General features: G+C 31.8%; 2 protein-coding genes across 2 annotated transcripts; both read right to left on the bottom strand.

Annotated features, from left to right (window-relative positions):
• Positions 1 to 222: 222 nt before the first annotated feature.
• Positions 223 to 12,352, bottom strand: LOC117930037 (putative pentatricopeptide repeat-containing protein At1g12700, mitochondrial). Its single transcript, XM_034850486.1, has 2 exons — positions 9,763 to 12,352; positions 223 to 323 (listed from the first exon to the last, which is right to left on the bottom strand). Exon 1 carries the CDS (start codon positions 12,335 to 12,337, stop codon positions 10,646 to 10,648), a length of 1,692 nt encoding a protein of 563 aa, XP_034706377.1. The 5' UTR covers positions 12,338 to 12,352; the 3' UTR covers positions 223 to 323; positions 9,763 to 10,645.
• Positions 3,328 to 3,792, bottom strand: LOC117930533. The gene has a single exon (XM_034851178.1). The coding sequence runs from the start codon at positions 3,790 to 3,792 to the stop codon at positions 3,328 to 3,330; it is 465 nt and encodes a 154-aa protein (XP_034707069.1).
• Positions 12,353 to 17,250: the final 4,898 nt, after the last annotated feature.

Raw genomic sequence — 17,250 nt, 5'->3', positions numbered from 1 at the left:
CACGTTGGCAGTCAACCAAAACACTCTGATTTTTTTTTCTTCACGTTTAAACCACACTAGAGTTCCCACCAACTAACAACATACTAATTAATACTCAAAAGCAACAAGATATAATAGTTATCATTACAATCCAAAAATAAAAGTTCACGGTTAAACAATTTAATCAAAATAGGGTCTCATAACAAATCCATAGTTCACAGTTTACTAAAACAAGTCCCAAAACCACAAACACAATAAATACAGCACGCTCCACTAGGCTACTCCAGGGGCATCCTGAAGTCCTCCCTACCCCACCTATGGATCCTTAGGAATGATATCTGCATCTAAAAATATGTAAAAAGAAAGGAGTAAGCATTCCACATTGCTCAGTAGGGTGCCTAACACCCAAAGGGTTAACGGAGATTACTAAGTTTCAAAAAAACATAAAAAAAAAAAAAAAACGCATTTCAACAACATTAATCAAGCCACATAATTTAAACTCTATAATTATACACAATTCCACAATATTCAACAATTAAATGAAATGCATATGAACGTGTGACACACAATCATAGAATGCATTGTCATTCTCGGGTTTTCACCAAAGGATACGCGTCTTCACCCAAATACACTCCCCATTCGGAGTCTTCTCGGGGTAAACTTTTGGGTCTTTCACCCTAAGGATCTCTCTCCTGTCTTAATTCGCCTCACACGGACCTTTACTTTTCATCACTATTCATTTTTCTCTTTCTTTTGCCATTTCATGCACTTTTCACATTTTTTATCCTTTCTTCACATAACCATGATGCAAATGCATGCCATGAGATTAATTACTCTCATTCATGTGTATCACCAATATCATCGGAATTACAATCATGCCACAATTCCAAAATTTCCCAACAATTCCAATAATTCCAACAATTCCAACAATCCCAATAATCCAATATAATTATTTTCCCACAATAAAATCATAAAAAATATTCCAACAATTTCTCAAAAATTCACATATCAATAAATTATAACTTATACCACAATTTTATAATTTTCCAACCATTCCAATAATTTCCAATAATCAAACATGATTATTTTTCCACAATAAAATCACAAAAAATATTCTAACAATTTCTCAAAAATTCACATATCAATAAATTATAACATATACCACAATTTTATAATTTTCCAACGATTCCAAAAATTTTAACAACCCGAAAACAACCATTTATTAACCAATCAAAATTTCCCGAAATCACAAAAATTCCAAAAAAATTCCCAATCATCCAATAAAATTCCTACAACACAAAGATTACCTATTTAACTCAAAATGACAAGATCTACAATTTTTTTTCCAAGGAAAAACGCATTTAATTAAAGTTTTAGGGTTAGGTTCCCTTACCACAGATCTACGAATCAAACCGTTAAAATCAAGATCGGTCATCGTAGAATTGTTCATATCGTCGAATAGAACACCTCCTCAAATTTTCAGGCGAAACTGACGACGTTTGATCGTCCAAATGATCGGCCAAAGATTCGGCAGAAAGACTTTCTCCACAGTCATGGAGAACTCTCTCTCTTCTGCCACTTTCTAATGTCTTTTCCTTTTTCTTTTTAAAAAACCCAATTCATTTTATTTTATTTTTTAACCACCAACCATCACAAGGCCAACCAAACAACCTTTTGAATTCTTTTCTTTTATTTATTTTGTTTTGCTTATTTTTCATTTCATTTTTAATTCACTTCATTTTTTTTAACAACACACAAAATGATTTATTAAATACCAACCCAAAAATGTAATTTTTCTCAAATTTATTATTAAGCAATTTAATTTAATTTTTATTTAATTAGTTCATATTAATTTTAATTAATTCATTTTTCATTTTTTGTTTTCGTTTTTCGTTTCCGAAAATTTTCAATTTCTATAATCATAAAAAATTTTCTATCATAAGGCTGACATGACACAAAATTTTCAACTCGTCTAATTGACCAACAAAATAATTCAAATTTCACCAATCCAAAATTAACACGTGTTCTCCAATTATTTTTCTTTTTTACTTTTCAACCACCACTCAAAAGAAGACTTTTCAAACTAAAAATTTTAACGTGACCTAAAATACCCGGTCATTACATCTTACCCCCTTAAAAGAAATTTCGTCCCTAAATTTAAACAAGCTTACCTCAAAAATTATAGAAGAGTTGCAGATAGTGTCGTCTCATTTCTTCATTAGGTTCCCAAGTGGTTTCTTCTATCCCATGGTGTTGCCACCACACTTTGATTACAGGGATCACCTTGTTCCTAAACCTATGCTCTTCAACTTCCAAAATCTGTAAAGGTTCCTCCACATAAGAAGTATCTTCACTAATCTGAACATCTTGCAAGTCCAATACCCAAGTTAGATTTGGAGTATACTTCCTTAGCATCGACACATGGAAGACATCATGCACGAGGGACAACTGTTGAGGCAAGATTAACTTGTATGCCACTGGGTCAACTCTCTTATCAATATGAAATGGTTCCTACAAACCTAGGGCTAACTTCCCATTTTTCCCAAATCGAAATATGCCTCTTCGAGGATACACTTTTACAAACACCCAATCCCCTTCCTCAAACTCCAAGGGTCTTCTCATTTGGTCTACATAACTTTTCTGTTTATCTTGGATAGTCTTAAGCTTTTCCTTGATGAGTTGTATCTTTTCTGTAGTCTCTTGGACAATCTCAGGTCCCAACAAATAACTCTCACCCATCTCTATCCAACATAAGGGTGATCTACAAGGTCTTCCATAGAGTGATTCATAAGGTGTCATGGCAATACTAGATTGGAAATTGTTGTTATAAGCAAACTCTGCCAAAGGTAACCCAATTTCCTCCAAAGTCCAAAATACAAGCCCTTAAAATATCTTATAAGATTTGGATCACTCTTTCTGATTGACCATCTGTCTGAGGGTGAAAAACGGTGCTAAAATTTAATTGGGTGCCCAAAGCCCTTTGTAAACTCTGCCAAAACTAAGAAGTAACTCAGGGTCCCTGCCAGACACCATAGACAAAGGTATCCCATGTAATCTCATAATCTCCTGTATATACAACTTAGCCAAAGAGTTCATGGAATCAGTAGTCTTCATGACTAGAAAATGAGTTGACTTAGTAAGACGGTCCACTATCACCCAAACTCCATTTTTCTTGCTTCTAGTTCTTGTCAACCCTATCACAAAGTCCATAGTGATATGATCCCACTTCCACTCAGGTAGAGGTAAAGCTTGCAACAACCCTACAGGCCTTTGGTGTTCAGCTTTCACTTGTTGGCAAGTTTGACAGTTGGCTACATATTGAGCAATATCTCTCTTCATCCCATTCCACTAGAACTGTCTCTTTAAGTCTTGATACATCTTGGTATTCTTAGGGTGGATGGTATACTTTGCCCTATGAGCATCTGCTAGAAGTTCATTCCTCAACTCCACATCTTTTAGCATACACAACCTTCCTCTAAATCTCACACTCCCATATACATGCATAGACCAATTTTCATCTACTTCACCTTCTACCAACTGGGCTTTAACTTTTTCTAAAAACTCATCATGAACTTGGGCCTCCACTATTCTTTGGATAAACATTGGTCTAGCCGATATACTGTACAAGCATGGACCCTGTCCTTCCCAACCAAGACATAGCTTAAAATCCTCAATATCTGCATGCATCTCAAACTTTCTCAACCCCAAGCTAGACAACTTGCCATAACTCTTCCTATTCAAGGCATCTGCTACAACATTTGCCTTTCCAGGATGGTAATGAAGAGCAAAATCATAATCTTCCAATGTCTCCATTCATCTCTTCTGCCTAGAGTTTAGATCCTTTTGAGTGAAAATGTATTTCAAGCTCGTGTGATCATAGTACACCTCAAACTTCTCTCCATACAAATAGTGTCTCCAAGTCTTAAGGGCAAACATTACTACTGCAAGCTCTAATGCTGGATAATTCCGCTCATGCTGCTTTAATTGTCTTGAGGCATAAGCTACTACCTTGCCTTGCTGCATTAGCTCCACTGTAGAAGCATCACAATAAACCGAAAACAACTCTCCACTAATATGAGAAGTTAACACTGGAGCAGTGGTCAATTTCTGCTTCAACTCCTAGAGAGCATTCTCACACTCCTCATTCCATTCAAACTTTACTCATTTTCTAGTCAATCGAGTCATTGGTGCTACAATCCTAAAGAAGTCTTCCACAAACCTCCTATAATATCCAACTAACCCTAAGAAACTTCTAACCTCAAATACATTAGTAAGCCTTTGCCACTCCTGCACAGCTTCCACCTTGGAATGGTCCACTGCTATTCCCGCCTCAGAAACCACATGGCCTAAGAAATTCACTTCAATAAGCCAAAACTCACTTTTGTCCAACTTCCCATACAACTGATGTCTTCTTAAAGTTCTAAGGGTGGTCACCAAATGCTGCTTATGCTCCTCCAAACTCCTGGAGTAAATCAAGATGTCATCCACAAAGACAATCACAAACTGATCCAAGTAAGCACAAAATATTATGTTCATTAAATCCATGAAAGCAATGGGGGCATTAGTTAACCCAAAAGGCATGACTAAGAATTCATAATGCCCATATCTTCTTCTAAAAGTGGTTTTAGAGACATCTTCTTCTCTAACCCTCAATTGATGATACCTAGTTCTCAAGTCAATCTTACTAAAATACTTCGCACCCTTCAACTGATCAAACAAGTCATCTATCCTTGGAAGATGATACTTTCTTCACAGTAACTCAATTCAACTTCCTATAGTTAATGTATAACCTCAAGGTGTCATCCTTCTTCTTCACAAACAACACTGAGGCTCCCCATGGCGATGTACTTAGACGAATAAAACCCTTACTCAACAATTCCTCAAACTGAGTTTTAAACTCCTTTAACTCAAAGACTCAGGTAGGGCCTGTTTTGTTTATGGGCTTTAATTAAAAGTAGATCTGATAGATAATAATGCTAAAAAAAAAAACCCTCAACATATCAAAGGAAAAAACAAAAGAAAACACAGAATACCACCAAAACCTAGAAATTCGAGAAGAAAATAATTTCAACAACTCATACCTAAAATAAATAAATAAATAAAAATAAAAATAAAAATCAACCTACTAAAGTTGAAGAACCCAAATCTCTAGCAACTTTAGTTGCGAATGAAACCAATAGAAAACAATAAGCTCAGGCATTGAAGATAGATGGATAGAGACAAAGAGCGAGCGATAAGATTGAAGTGAGACTTTATTTGAGGTTTTTGAATGCTTTCACTTCAAACAAGGAAAAAAATGGAAAATCTAAGGAGAGATGAAAAATGATTGAGAGAGAGAAGCCACAATCGTGGGTTTTTGTAAGTGATTTTATTATTATTATTATTATTATTATTATTATTATTATTATTATTATTATTATTATTATTAAGACCATAAAACAAAAATCTACTTTGAAAATATGAATGCATACATGGAAGCAAAAATCTCATGTAAATATAAATAAAATTAATCACTCAAACAAATACAAGATATAACATGAAAAAACCAAAATAATCCACTTAATATGAAAAAAAAAAAAAAAAAGTTACATAGTATTACATGATTAAATGCACCTACTCCCTAAGGTTTTATATCGTCAACACCCATACTCTTTTTCCATGTCCATAATGCAACACTCTCCTATACTCCTCAATGGATCCCTCAAGGCCCTTATTGAAGTTTCGTGATGGGATCTCTAACATTTATTGTAACTGAAAGTTACTCTCAAGAAATCTTGAAATTTTAAGAGTTGGAGGATCAAGCTTTTGATAAATGGCTATGCTCTCTATGGGTTCATAAAAATCTACCTCACATTTTAAAATTAAATATCTTTATTTATATTTATAAAACTCTCTTTAAAATTACGAAGAGTTTCCTAATTCTAAAATATTCTTTTTAGAATCAAATACCAATTTAGAGATAATCATAATTTTAAAATATTTCAAAAATTCTTTTTAGAATCAAACACAAATTTATAGATAAACGTAATTTTAGAACTTATCAAAAAACAATTTTTGAAATTAAAAATATAGTAGAAATCAAATTAGAAAATAAAAAGTATTATTTCCCTAATTTCTTGTATTAGGAATTCCAAAAGTACTTATCTTAAACCACTATGAATTACCCGAATCCAAATTTAATGAAGTTCGAAGTTGTCTTGAAATGAATAAGACCCAAGGAAGTAAGTTACATCCAATTTGTAAGAAAGGAACCAAATTGTCAACTAAATAAAATACCTTAACAATCTCTCCCTTTGGCAATTCTATGACAAAATACAAAGATATAATGAGAGTCCCCATAACTCTCTTAAAACCTCACTGAACCCAATCCTAATCTTAGTCTAATAAGGGGCCCCCATATTATTATTGTTGTTGTTGTTGTTGTTGTTAAGACCATATGACAAAAATCTACTATGAAAATACAAATGCAGACATGAAAGGCTGGTGACAACATGTATTCTCAATAAAGGCACTATGATATCTCATAGGATTGAGACAGTGTGTCCATTTGGGTAACCCAAAGGACATGTACTCATGAAATTTGTGGTCACAATCATTCCTTTAGTAGAATTTGACATATGCTCCTTGGAGTTAGAGTATGTCAGTTGATTACATAATAAGTGAGATCTGTAACTCAAGGATTTGAGAAGTAATTTTGTGTAGGACCTCAGGCGCTACCAACTCTCCTAAAAGCAATTGATGTTAGGAAAGACGCATACCCTAGCCTTATAGTGCATTCACTCAAGCGCCCACGACAAACACAAGGAGAGTTGATGGACACGGCCAACCCTCCGATCTGCCAACAATCTCCCCCCAACGACACCCCTAGGGTTCGAACCCGTGACCTTGGCTCTGATACCACTTGTAGGACCTCAGGCGCTACCAACTCTCCTAAAAGCAATTGCTGTTAGGAAAGGCGCATACCCTAGCCTTATAGTGCATTCACCCAAGCGCCCACGACGAACACAAGGGGAGTTGATGGACGCGACCAACCCTCCGATCTGCCAACATCTTGATATGTGATAACACTACCTTGTTAGATTACGAACACCAGTTCATGGAGAGTCTACATGTAGTGGATAGTAAGTCATAGACATGAGCACTTGGTGTCTCGTTGTAATATACATAGGATGCTGGAATGCAATTGACTCTTTGTAGTGGGATATAGAGTCAATTTCAGAATTTGATTCTGGGGGAGCTAGTGCTCCTATAGGTCTTAGTGGTCCCTGCTCTAAACTCATATTCTTTGTTGGCATGGCTTATGAAGGTTGGATGGGTTTTTAGTTCATTTTTGTGCATAAGGGCATTTTAGTAATTATGTAAGATTGCACAAGGATAAGTGAGTGGCGTCTTTGGACTTGGCTAATTGATTAATTAGGGTATTGTATGGTTAATTAATCAATTAACAACCTTTTTGGGCTAAATTAAGTGACCCAAGTCCATGGTGGGTTTAAGTCACTTTAGCCTAGTAGAAAACCTATAAATACCCCTTTAGGGTTTAAGATTTCCATGTCTTGCTATTCTCCCCTTCAATCTAGAGAAAGAACCCCAACCTCTACCCCTGAGATCTCCACCATCTCAGTGCTTAGACACAAGGAAGAGTCATCGTCCAGAAGATCATGGTGTTTACGAGATTTAATGCGACTTTGGAGTTATCTACATCGATTGGAATTGATTTGAGAACATTCAAATCAAAGGTACGTGACTTTATTCTCTATATTTATGTTTTCTATGGTATTCTTATTGTTTTTTAATACTAGTTCATCCATTGTGATAGATTTAGAAAGCCTAAGATAGATTTGCATGCACCTTACACGAGCCAAGACATGGGAATGGAGTAATCTGGAGTTCCCAACACTAACAACCTACTAGGTGTAAAAAATTATGGGTGGTCTCACGACCATTAAATAATCCAATATATATGAGAAAAACGCACACACATTTACTAGATTGGATGCACTTACTCCCTAAGGTCTTCTACCATCAACACCTACACTTTTTTTCCACATCCCTGATGCAACACTCTCCTATGCTTCTTAGTGTATCCCTCGAAGCCCTTATCAAAGTTTTGCAATGAAAAATAACATAAATAACAATAACCATCACAAACCATGGACAAAGAGGTTATAGTATATAACGCATGTGGTGACAAAATTATAATGCTGACAAGCATGGGGATGAAAAGAAAACAATTGCAAACTTAGATGAAACTTTTGTTGAAACAATGCATATCTTTTCTACATTTCTACCCTAATGTCCTAAATAATGCAAACAACTTATTAGGAAAATTGTTGAAATGAAAAAGGTTCAAGAATCATTAGTAAGGGGAGCTTTCGAAGTAGTAAAGGATTCCTTTTAGTCTTCCGCTCTCCTTATAGCATATCAGACCCTCCATCCAGAGAATATACGTTTAGACCCTAAAATTGCTTTTTCTGCTTATTTACATCTTTAACTCCACTCAATAATAGTAGTAATAATAATAATAATAACAAAACACCTTCAATAAGCTTGAAAAGTAAAAATTTTAAAATAAACAATGAGTTCTCAAACTCATTAAGAAATTATTACAAATAGAATGATTTTAATACAATATGATTTCAAAATTTTCTTTAGAACTGACTACATAATCTTTGTTTCTATAACATCTTTTTGTGATTAGTCCATCACTCGTCATAGCAAATAATCAAAATAGACTCCATCCAAAAATAGAATGAATGGTCACAGCCAGCTCAACAATCTCAATATTTATTGCTTAGACATATCTCATAAGATTAATTATTTGCATTTTTTTTTCAAACCACACTATAGAGTATGGTACAAATGCAAGCATATGCACACAAATTAAAGATTTGTTTTGATTGGAAGTCCATATTCTAACAGAAAAAAAAAAAAAAAAAAAAAAAAAGGAAAGAAAGAAAGAAAGAAAGAGGGGCATGAGGAAGGAAAAGCAAGTTTTTTAAAGAACTAGAAATCAAATGAACAAGCTGAAAGCACCCCCAGCCTAACCAATCTAAAAGTTGTCCCTGAAGTCTTAAAGAGTAACTGCCTCTATTTTATCTAGAGACTATTGGGAAAGCTAGCAATGCAATGGAAATAGCTTTCATCCCTGAAGTAAGAATGAGAACCTCCTTTTTCAAGTGGATGGTCCTCCATGAACCCTAAAACTTGGAAGCCAGCTCACTTAGTGAAGTAGAAAATTTTCCTTTGACCTTTAATCTGTTCTATCTTGAACGATTACCTTCTGTTATGCCTTCAATAATGGACTTGATAGCATTACCAAATCTCATGGCTGTGAATAAGCTAACCATAGATCTAGATTGAGACATAATTATGCTGAGTAGCCTCGAGTTCCCCAAAGAGCAACCTTTGTGTAGTCTAGTATATGGGATGAGGGATCCATCTAGGTTGACAAAAATGTCCTACTTGAGTTCATTTAAACCAAAAGTGTACTCTGCAGTAGAATCTTCCTGTGTAGTAAAAAAAGAAACAAATGCTGACCCACTCTAACTCGAAGAAAGACAAAGAAAAAGGGTTGCTTATGGTTGAAGTAAAGAATGTTTCATCAACTTTCAACTTCAAATTAGTAATTGGCACTACAATGTGTATGAAAAATCAGTTACAGGTTTGTTTGTGAAATTAAACTATATGCACATGTATGTAGAGAGAGAGAGTGTCTGAGAGAGATTTATAATAGAAACTACACAAACATGTTGAAAAGAGCACTATGTTGATTAGAGTATTTACCATCACAATGCTAGTGGCCTAAAGCCTCAAGAAACAGTTTGATCTCTTCTTCATGGCCCAATTTTCCATAATTCTTGCAGATTGAAGCTGTCCGCTGAATCGTTTGAAGTCTCTCATCTCCATTTCTGAGTAAGTTGATGGTGTGCTCAAGAAAATCATGTCTTCCTCAAGTTCTTCCAACCAATCATTTAGATCAGAAATCACTTTCCCAAGAGCATTTATATCATCTTCTTTACAGAACACAGAGTATCTTTCACCTGGATTCTCAGATGAGGGAACATGTCCTCCAGCTTGTGGGCTTCCTCTAGATACAGAAATATCATTTTACATAGGCAAATCAGTCTCTTCCATTCCACCACCTTCTTGAGACCCCTCTTTATAGTTGAGCTCTTTTGAGTCATTTACTGCATCTCCATTTCTGGAATATTCACCATTAGCCAAGTTTGAGTGTGCCCCACCATTAGAGAAGAGATGAAACTTCTACAATTTCTTCAGACACTCTGAAATGTATAATCTTTCACCTTCAATTGCTAACAATGACCCCTCTTTATAGTTGAGCTCAAACCTAAGAACAAACTTATTCTAAGTGACACCAGTGGTAGTAACTAATGAATGATTGCTCATACCATTTCTAAAAGACAATCAGTTTAAGGTCCACTAAATGAAATCCACCTGGAAGGACACCAATGGCAAGTAAACACATGAAAATAACAGAAAGTCAACTCTTGCTTGCTAGATCAATCTCTTGTAGCAACATGATTTTTTGATCTATTAAACTTGTTTGCTTGCAAAAACTTGTTGATAAAATCAAAAGCCATTAACTACAAAGAAGAGTGGGACCCTCCAAGAATTCCATGTTTGGAGTTGATAAAAATCATAACTTTTACTGCACATACTTGCATAGAATTTGTTTTACAGATTGATCCAATCCATCATCAGATAACATTCCCACTAACAATGTGGTGGTGGACACATCACAAGAAAATCCCCTTGCAAGCATTTCTTCAAGAAGTTGAATAGCTCTCCATGTCTCATTATTCCTTAAAAATCCTTGGGTAATTGTATTGTAAGTGCAACCATCTGCTGAGCAACTATTCTCATCCATTTCCATAAATAACTTAGTTGCCTCATCTAATAAACCTCTTTTACAAAGCCCATGGATCATAACATTATAAGTCCAAACATTAGGCTTTAATCCTTTAGAGGAGAGATTGGAAAAGAGATTCCTTGCATCTTCAAGTTCACCAGCCCTACACATGCCATCAATGACAATAGTATAAATTTGTATATCAGGATCCAAATTACTACCTTCAATAGCTTTCAGCAAAGCCATAGCTTTATCAAGATGACGATTTTTGCATAGATAGTCCAATAAAATGCGGTAAGTGACAAGATCAGGAATTTGGCCACAAGCTACCATCTCACGAAAAAGTGCTATTGCATCCTGGAGTCTTCCCACATGGCATAAACCATGTATAAGAGTGTTGTAAGTCACGGTGTTGGGAATCAATTTTTGTCGACACATTTCTTCAAAGAGATACATGGCCTTATCCATCCTTTCAATCTTACAATAACCATTAATCAAGGTGTTATAGCTGAAAACATTAGGTGCACAGCCCTTATGAACCATCATATCAAATACTTCAACTGCCTCATCCATTTCAGATCGCAAACAATGTCCATCCATCAATGCAGTGTAGGTGACTACATCAGGCTCCATGCCACTTTGAATCATCATGTCAATGACATCATGTGCTTGGGCGACCATTCCTTCTTTACAGAGTGCATCCACCACTGTAGTCAAACTAATTGCATTTGGCATTATCTTGCTATCTACCATTTCATTCAACAGCGTATTAACATGTTTCCACTCACCTAAATTACAAAGAGCATAAACTAATGAGTTGCAAGTAACAATATTAGGTGAAATGCCTTTAGTGATCATCTCAGAGAAAAGGTTGAAAGCTTGGGTCAGTTGTCTATCCTTACAAAGGCTATGAATGAGGGTGCCATAGACAACTACGTCAGGCTGACAATTTCCTTTCTCCATGCTCCGAAGTAACCTGATGGCGGCACTAGTGTGCCCCGTTTTGCATAACCCATTTATCAATGTTGCATATATAACTACATCGGGTTGAAAACCTTCCCCAATCATTTTATCAAACAAGTGGAGGGCTTCGCCAATTTGACCCTCAAGACACAGGCCCTTAATCAAGGTCGTGAAGGATGCAGTGTCGGGTTGACAACCAAGTTTGAGGATTTTGGCTAAAACGGAGAAAGCGAAATTCACCCGATTCAGATGGCAGAAAGAGTTAATGAGGACGTTGAGAGTGTAAACATTGTGTGGAATTCCAAAAGAATCCATTTTCCTGGAAAGAGAAAGCACAGTGGAGTAGCGTTTCACTTTAGTGATGGAGGTTAAAATTTTTGCGAAATCAACGATGGAGGGAGGAGGATGCATATGAAGCATTCTATTAAATGAAGAGAGGGCATCATCCAGAGTATTGAAATGAAGGTATTTGGAACGAAATCTATTATGTAATGAAGACAAGAATGGAGAAGGAATAGAAAGCATCCCTGTACCGGAACCAGGAGAAGAAGAAGAAGAAGAAGAAGCCCTTCGTATCATCTTCATAATCGCCACCATTTTGCAGACAAAAGAGGGTGATGAACGCACAAGACAACGCACAAGACAATTATTTCAATGATTTGAAAAGAATTACAATAATGAAATAAAAAAGAATTATAATCACTATTTATTGTTTGTAAAAGTAGTTGATCCTTTCATGCAATTCCTTATTTTTACCAAAATCATTTTACTAATCTTTAAATTTAAAATCCCAACCTTTTTTATTTCTAATCTTTCTATGCATCCACCCATTTCCCAAATGTATCCACCAAATAAATCTAAACAAGAAGTAAGAGAAAATGAAAAGAAGATGGACTATTTGGCAATTTGTTTTTTAAAATAGTTTTTATTCTTCAAAACAAAAAAAAAAAAAAAAAAAAACACATTTAATAATCAAAAATTATTTTTTGTTCATAAGAATAAAAAGTGAGTTTATTTAACAACTTTTTTTTTTTAGAATAAAAAATAAGATATTTTTACAAAACATCTTTTAATTGTTTTTTGTTATTTTTACTTATTTTCTAAAAATTGTTTTAAAAAATAATTATACAAATATTTAGAATGATTAAGAATAAAACACTAGACATAAAAATTATTTTTAAAATATGTTTAAAAATATTTAAAAAATAGGTTAAAAACATTTTAGATTCTAAACAAATTTTTGTTTTACAAAATATTATAAAACAATTTTTAAAAACTGTTTTTTAGAACTGTTTTCTAAAACAATTACCAAAAAGGCCTTAAAGTGTTTTTAGAGAATATCTTCCAATTGTTTTTTATTGTTCTCACTTGTTTTCTAAATATTGTTTTTAAAAATAATTATACAAATATGTAGAATAATTAAAAATAAAACACTAAACATGAAAATGATTTTTGAAACATATTTAAAAGTATGGAGAATTGTGTTTTACACAGCTTGATAATTAATTGATTACAAGAATATAAGGTTGGAATAGAGAAAAATACTCCCTTTGACTTACACCCATTATTTTTGTCTTTATACCACCGCTCTTGATATGCCCCTTCCATAAAATTCTCCTTTATTTAATCATTTTTTTATTTTTCATTATTTTTTAAACTCTTTTAAAAATAATTGAAAAATCAGCATTATTTTCTATATTTAAATTATAAATAAACAAAAATTATATTAATGATTCAAAAATTATTTTGGAAAATACTTTCAAAAAAAATATTAATTTAAATGAATAAAAATTAGTTTTTACATTTTAGAAGTAAATAATTTAATGAATAAAACACTATTTAAAATAAATATATTTACTATTTTTTTTTCTTTTATACTAAAAAGTTTTAAAGTTTACTTTTTTTACTATTATAAAATAAAAAGTTTAAATTTTTTTTTAATCTTTTTCCTTCCATATTTTAATATTTTTTTTTATCATAGACTTTTGGTAATAAGTTATATGAATGTTCCAAATTTGTTTACTAAGGAATTTTTTTAATGATTTGAATTAATTGAAAATTTATTGAAATAAGAAAAAAAAAAAAAAAAAAAAAAAGATAAAGAGGATAGACAAAGAGTTTTTATTTTAAATATCTAACTAAAATATTTTCGTATTTAGAAATGAATTATATCAATACAAAGTACAGTAGAGATTAAATTTTTCTCATATAAAAAGGTTAAATGATATATTTACTCATTTTAAATGAAAACAAGTAGTTAAAAATCATATAGATTATGTTTGAGTTTGGTTTTAAAATAATTTTTTCTAGTTTTATTTTTTTTATTTTTTATATTGACTCTTTTTGAAAATACATTTAATTAAAAAAAATGAAAACTATTTTTAAAAATGAAAATTGAAGACCTTGTTTAATACTATTTTTTTTATATGAAGATAATAAAAAGAATTAAATTTCATTTATTGATTATTCTTTTTTTATTTTTAAAATATAATATGTTCACAATTAAATAAAGGAATTGGTCAATTGTATATTTTTTTCACAAAAATGTAATATGTTCATAAAAAAAAAATTGGATTTAAGTTTTCCGTCATTTTTTTAATTAAACTACTAGAATCATGTTTAATACATATATAGGCATACATGCACTACAGGGATATGAAATTTGTGTCACTGTATAAAGGTATTTACTAACTGTACAAGAGAAATGTATTAAGTGTACAAGCAGTGTATAAGATTACCATTTATAAAATATTTCAATCTATTTTGAACCACTCCTTTATTTTCCTTATCACCCACAAATTGCATACTCATGTCATGCACTTTATTTAACTCCCACATGAATATTCCAATACTTTCCCAGTAATGATGTTTGAGGAAAAAAAATTAACCCTAATTCATCCACCTTTTTCTCAATTAAACCTTTAGAAATATGGTTAACACACTTACGTGGACATATTACTTAGGAGAGATATATTGCACCATTGTACAATGGTATTACGCTAATTGTACAAGGGAAATGTACTAAGTGTACAAGGGTGTACAAGGTTATCATCCATGAAAGATTTTAATCGATTTTGAATCACTTTTTAATTTTCCTTGTCACCCACAAATTGCATACCCATGTCATGCAATTTATTTAACTTCCACATGGAAATTCCGATACTTTCCTTGGTAATAATATTTGGCGAAAAAAATTTAATCCTAATTCATCTGTCATTTTGTCAGTCAAACCATTAGAAATAAGGTTATTATACCTACGTGTACACACAACTTAAAGAGGGATATATTGCACCATTGTATAATGGTATTACACTAACTATATAAAGGAAATGTATTAAATGTACAAGGGTCTACAAGGCTATCATCTGTGAAATATTTTAGTCAATTTTGAATCATTTCTTTATTTTCTTTGTCACCCATAAATTGTATATGAAATTTGCACTATTGTATAAGGGTGTTACACCCACTGTACAAGGCAAATGTACTAACTGTATGAAGCAAATATACTAATTATACAAGGATGTACAAGGCTACTCTTTATGCAAGATTTCAATCAATTCTGAACTTTTTTTTTCTTGTCACCTAAGAATTGAACACTTTCCCCCATGCATTTCTTCACCTAAAAATTGTTTTTATTTGAAAATTTAAATTTCATCATCCAAAATTTGTAATTGCATATTTTGTTTAAGTAGTTTTAACAATATTTTTTATTACTACATTTACAATTTAGGTATTACAATTTTTTGTGAAATCAAATTAATATAAATGGATAACATTAGTGTCATTGTTTCAAATGACTTAAGACTATATAAACAACACATAATAACTGTTGAGGAAAAATTATCAATATTTTTTACCAAACTATGTCATTTAGATCTTCCCTACCAAAATTAAAACATAGGAAATAAAATTCAAATTAATCACATTTAAAGTGTTTATTACAAGTAAACCGAATGAAATATATATTTTTACTATTTTACCTTTACAAACATAATGTCAACAAAGATTAAAAAAAACATATTTAAATAGAATTAAAAAGGATAAAAAAAAATCATATTTGTAACATTTGTAATTTTTTTTAAAAAAATCATTAATTTAAATTATCAAGTTAATTTTTTTTTGTTGTAATTATAGTTTTGAAGATTCTACGATTTTTATATTATTACTTTTAATTTATTTTATTTGATTTTTTATTTTAAATTTCATCTAAACTTGTTTTTTTTTTGCATTTACATGTTGTCTATTATATCCTTATTTAAGGTGATTTTCATTTAATTTGTGTTTCATTATATTCTCTTTTCAATTTTAATATGTTGTTATACCTCTTTACATAACAAAAGATTTTGTCATTTTTCATCTACAAAACTTTATACAAAAGATATCATGTACAAGGAAAAAAATAAAAAATAAAAAGAGAAAATTATGATATAATTACATACACATCTCTTAATATGATACATTTGCTTGACTTAATGACAACGTGCTTTAATAATTTAAACCATGTCAAGTCCACATCTATTTTAGATTTAAAAGGGTATTTGAATATTTTTCAAATTATTAAGTTATAATACATTATTCAATTAAAAATTAATTATCAGTATTAGTTAAAAGATGATCATGTTACAAAATAATATATTAAGACAATATCTATGTATTATCCATAAAATAGAGAAAATATTCAAATAATTGCCTATAACCTTAAAGATATATAAAAGAGAATGAGAGAGAATGGGAAGTTAATTGTTTTCTTTTTCTTTTTCTTTTTTATAGTCAAGGGCATTTCAAAAAATTTTGAAAAGTAATATCCTTCAACTCAATTTTCACTCATCCACTAGGTTTTGGACTTAAATACAAGGGATACGAGAACCTTGGGCCAATTTTCAATCCCAAATGGGTGTAAAACTCAATTCTCCCTTAAAACTATTAAAAATAAGTTTAAAATATTTTAAGTTTCCAAACAAATTTTTATTTTACGAAATTGTTTTCGAAAAGAGTCACCAAATAAGCCTAGGTATGTTTTGAACCTATTTTAAAACACAATTTCCTATTCTAAGAACAAAAGGCCGGGAAAATATTTTTAAGAATCAAAAAACAGAAAATTAACAAGAAACAATATGTATTATAGATGTTTTCCCTTGTTTTCTAAAAACTATTTTAAAAAATAATTATATAAATATTAAGAATGATTAAAAATAAAACAAAATTAATAAAAATTATTTTAAAAAATATCTAAAAATATAGAAAATAGATTAACAATATTTCAAGTTTCCAAACAAACTCTTATTCTACAAATATTAGAAACAATTTTTAAAAACTATTTTTCAAAACGATTTTAAAAAACACTTCCCAAACATACAATTAGCATCCTTTTAACATAATGAATCCTCCTGGAACAAGCCAAGTAGACAAATTGAAGCTAAATGATGGAACCATGAGAC

The sequence above is a fragment of the Vitis riparia genome, chromosome 14 (assembly GCF_004353265.1).
Source record: "Vitis riparia cultivar Riparia Gloire de Montpellier isolate 1030 chromosome 14, EGFV_Vit.rip_1.0, whole genome shotgun sequence".
NCBI classification, from domain to species: Eukaryota; Viridiplantae; Streptophyta; class Magnoliopsida; order Vitales; family Vitaceae; genus Vitis; species Vitis riparia.
The sequence above is the reverse complement of the archived record's forward strand: the minus strand, read 5'-3'. Positions and strand labels throughout refer to the sequence as shown.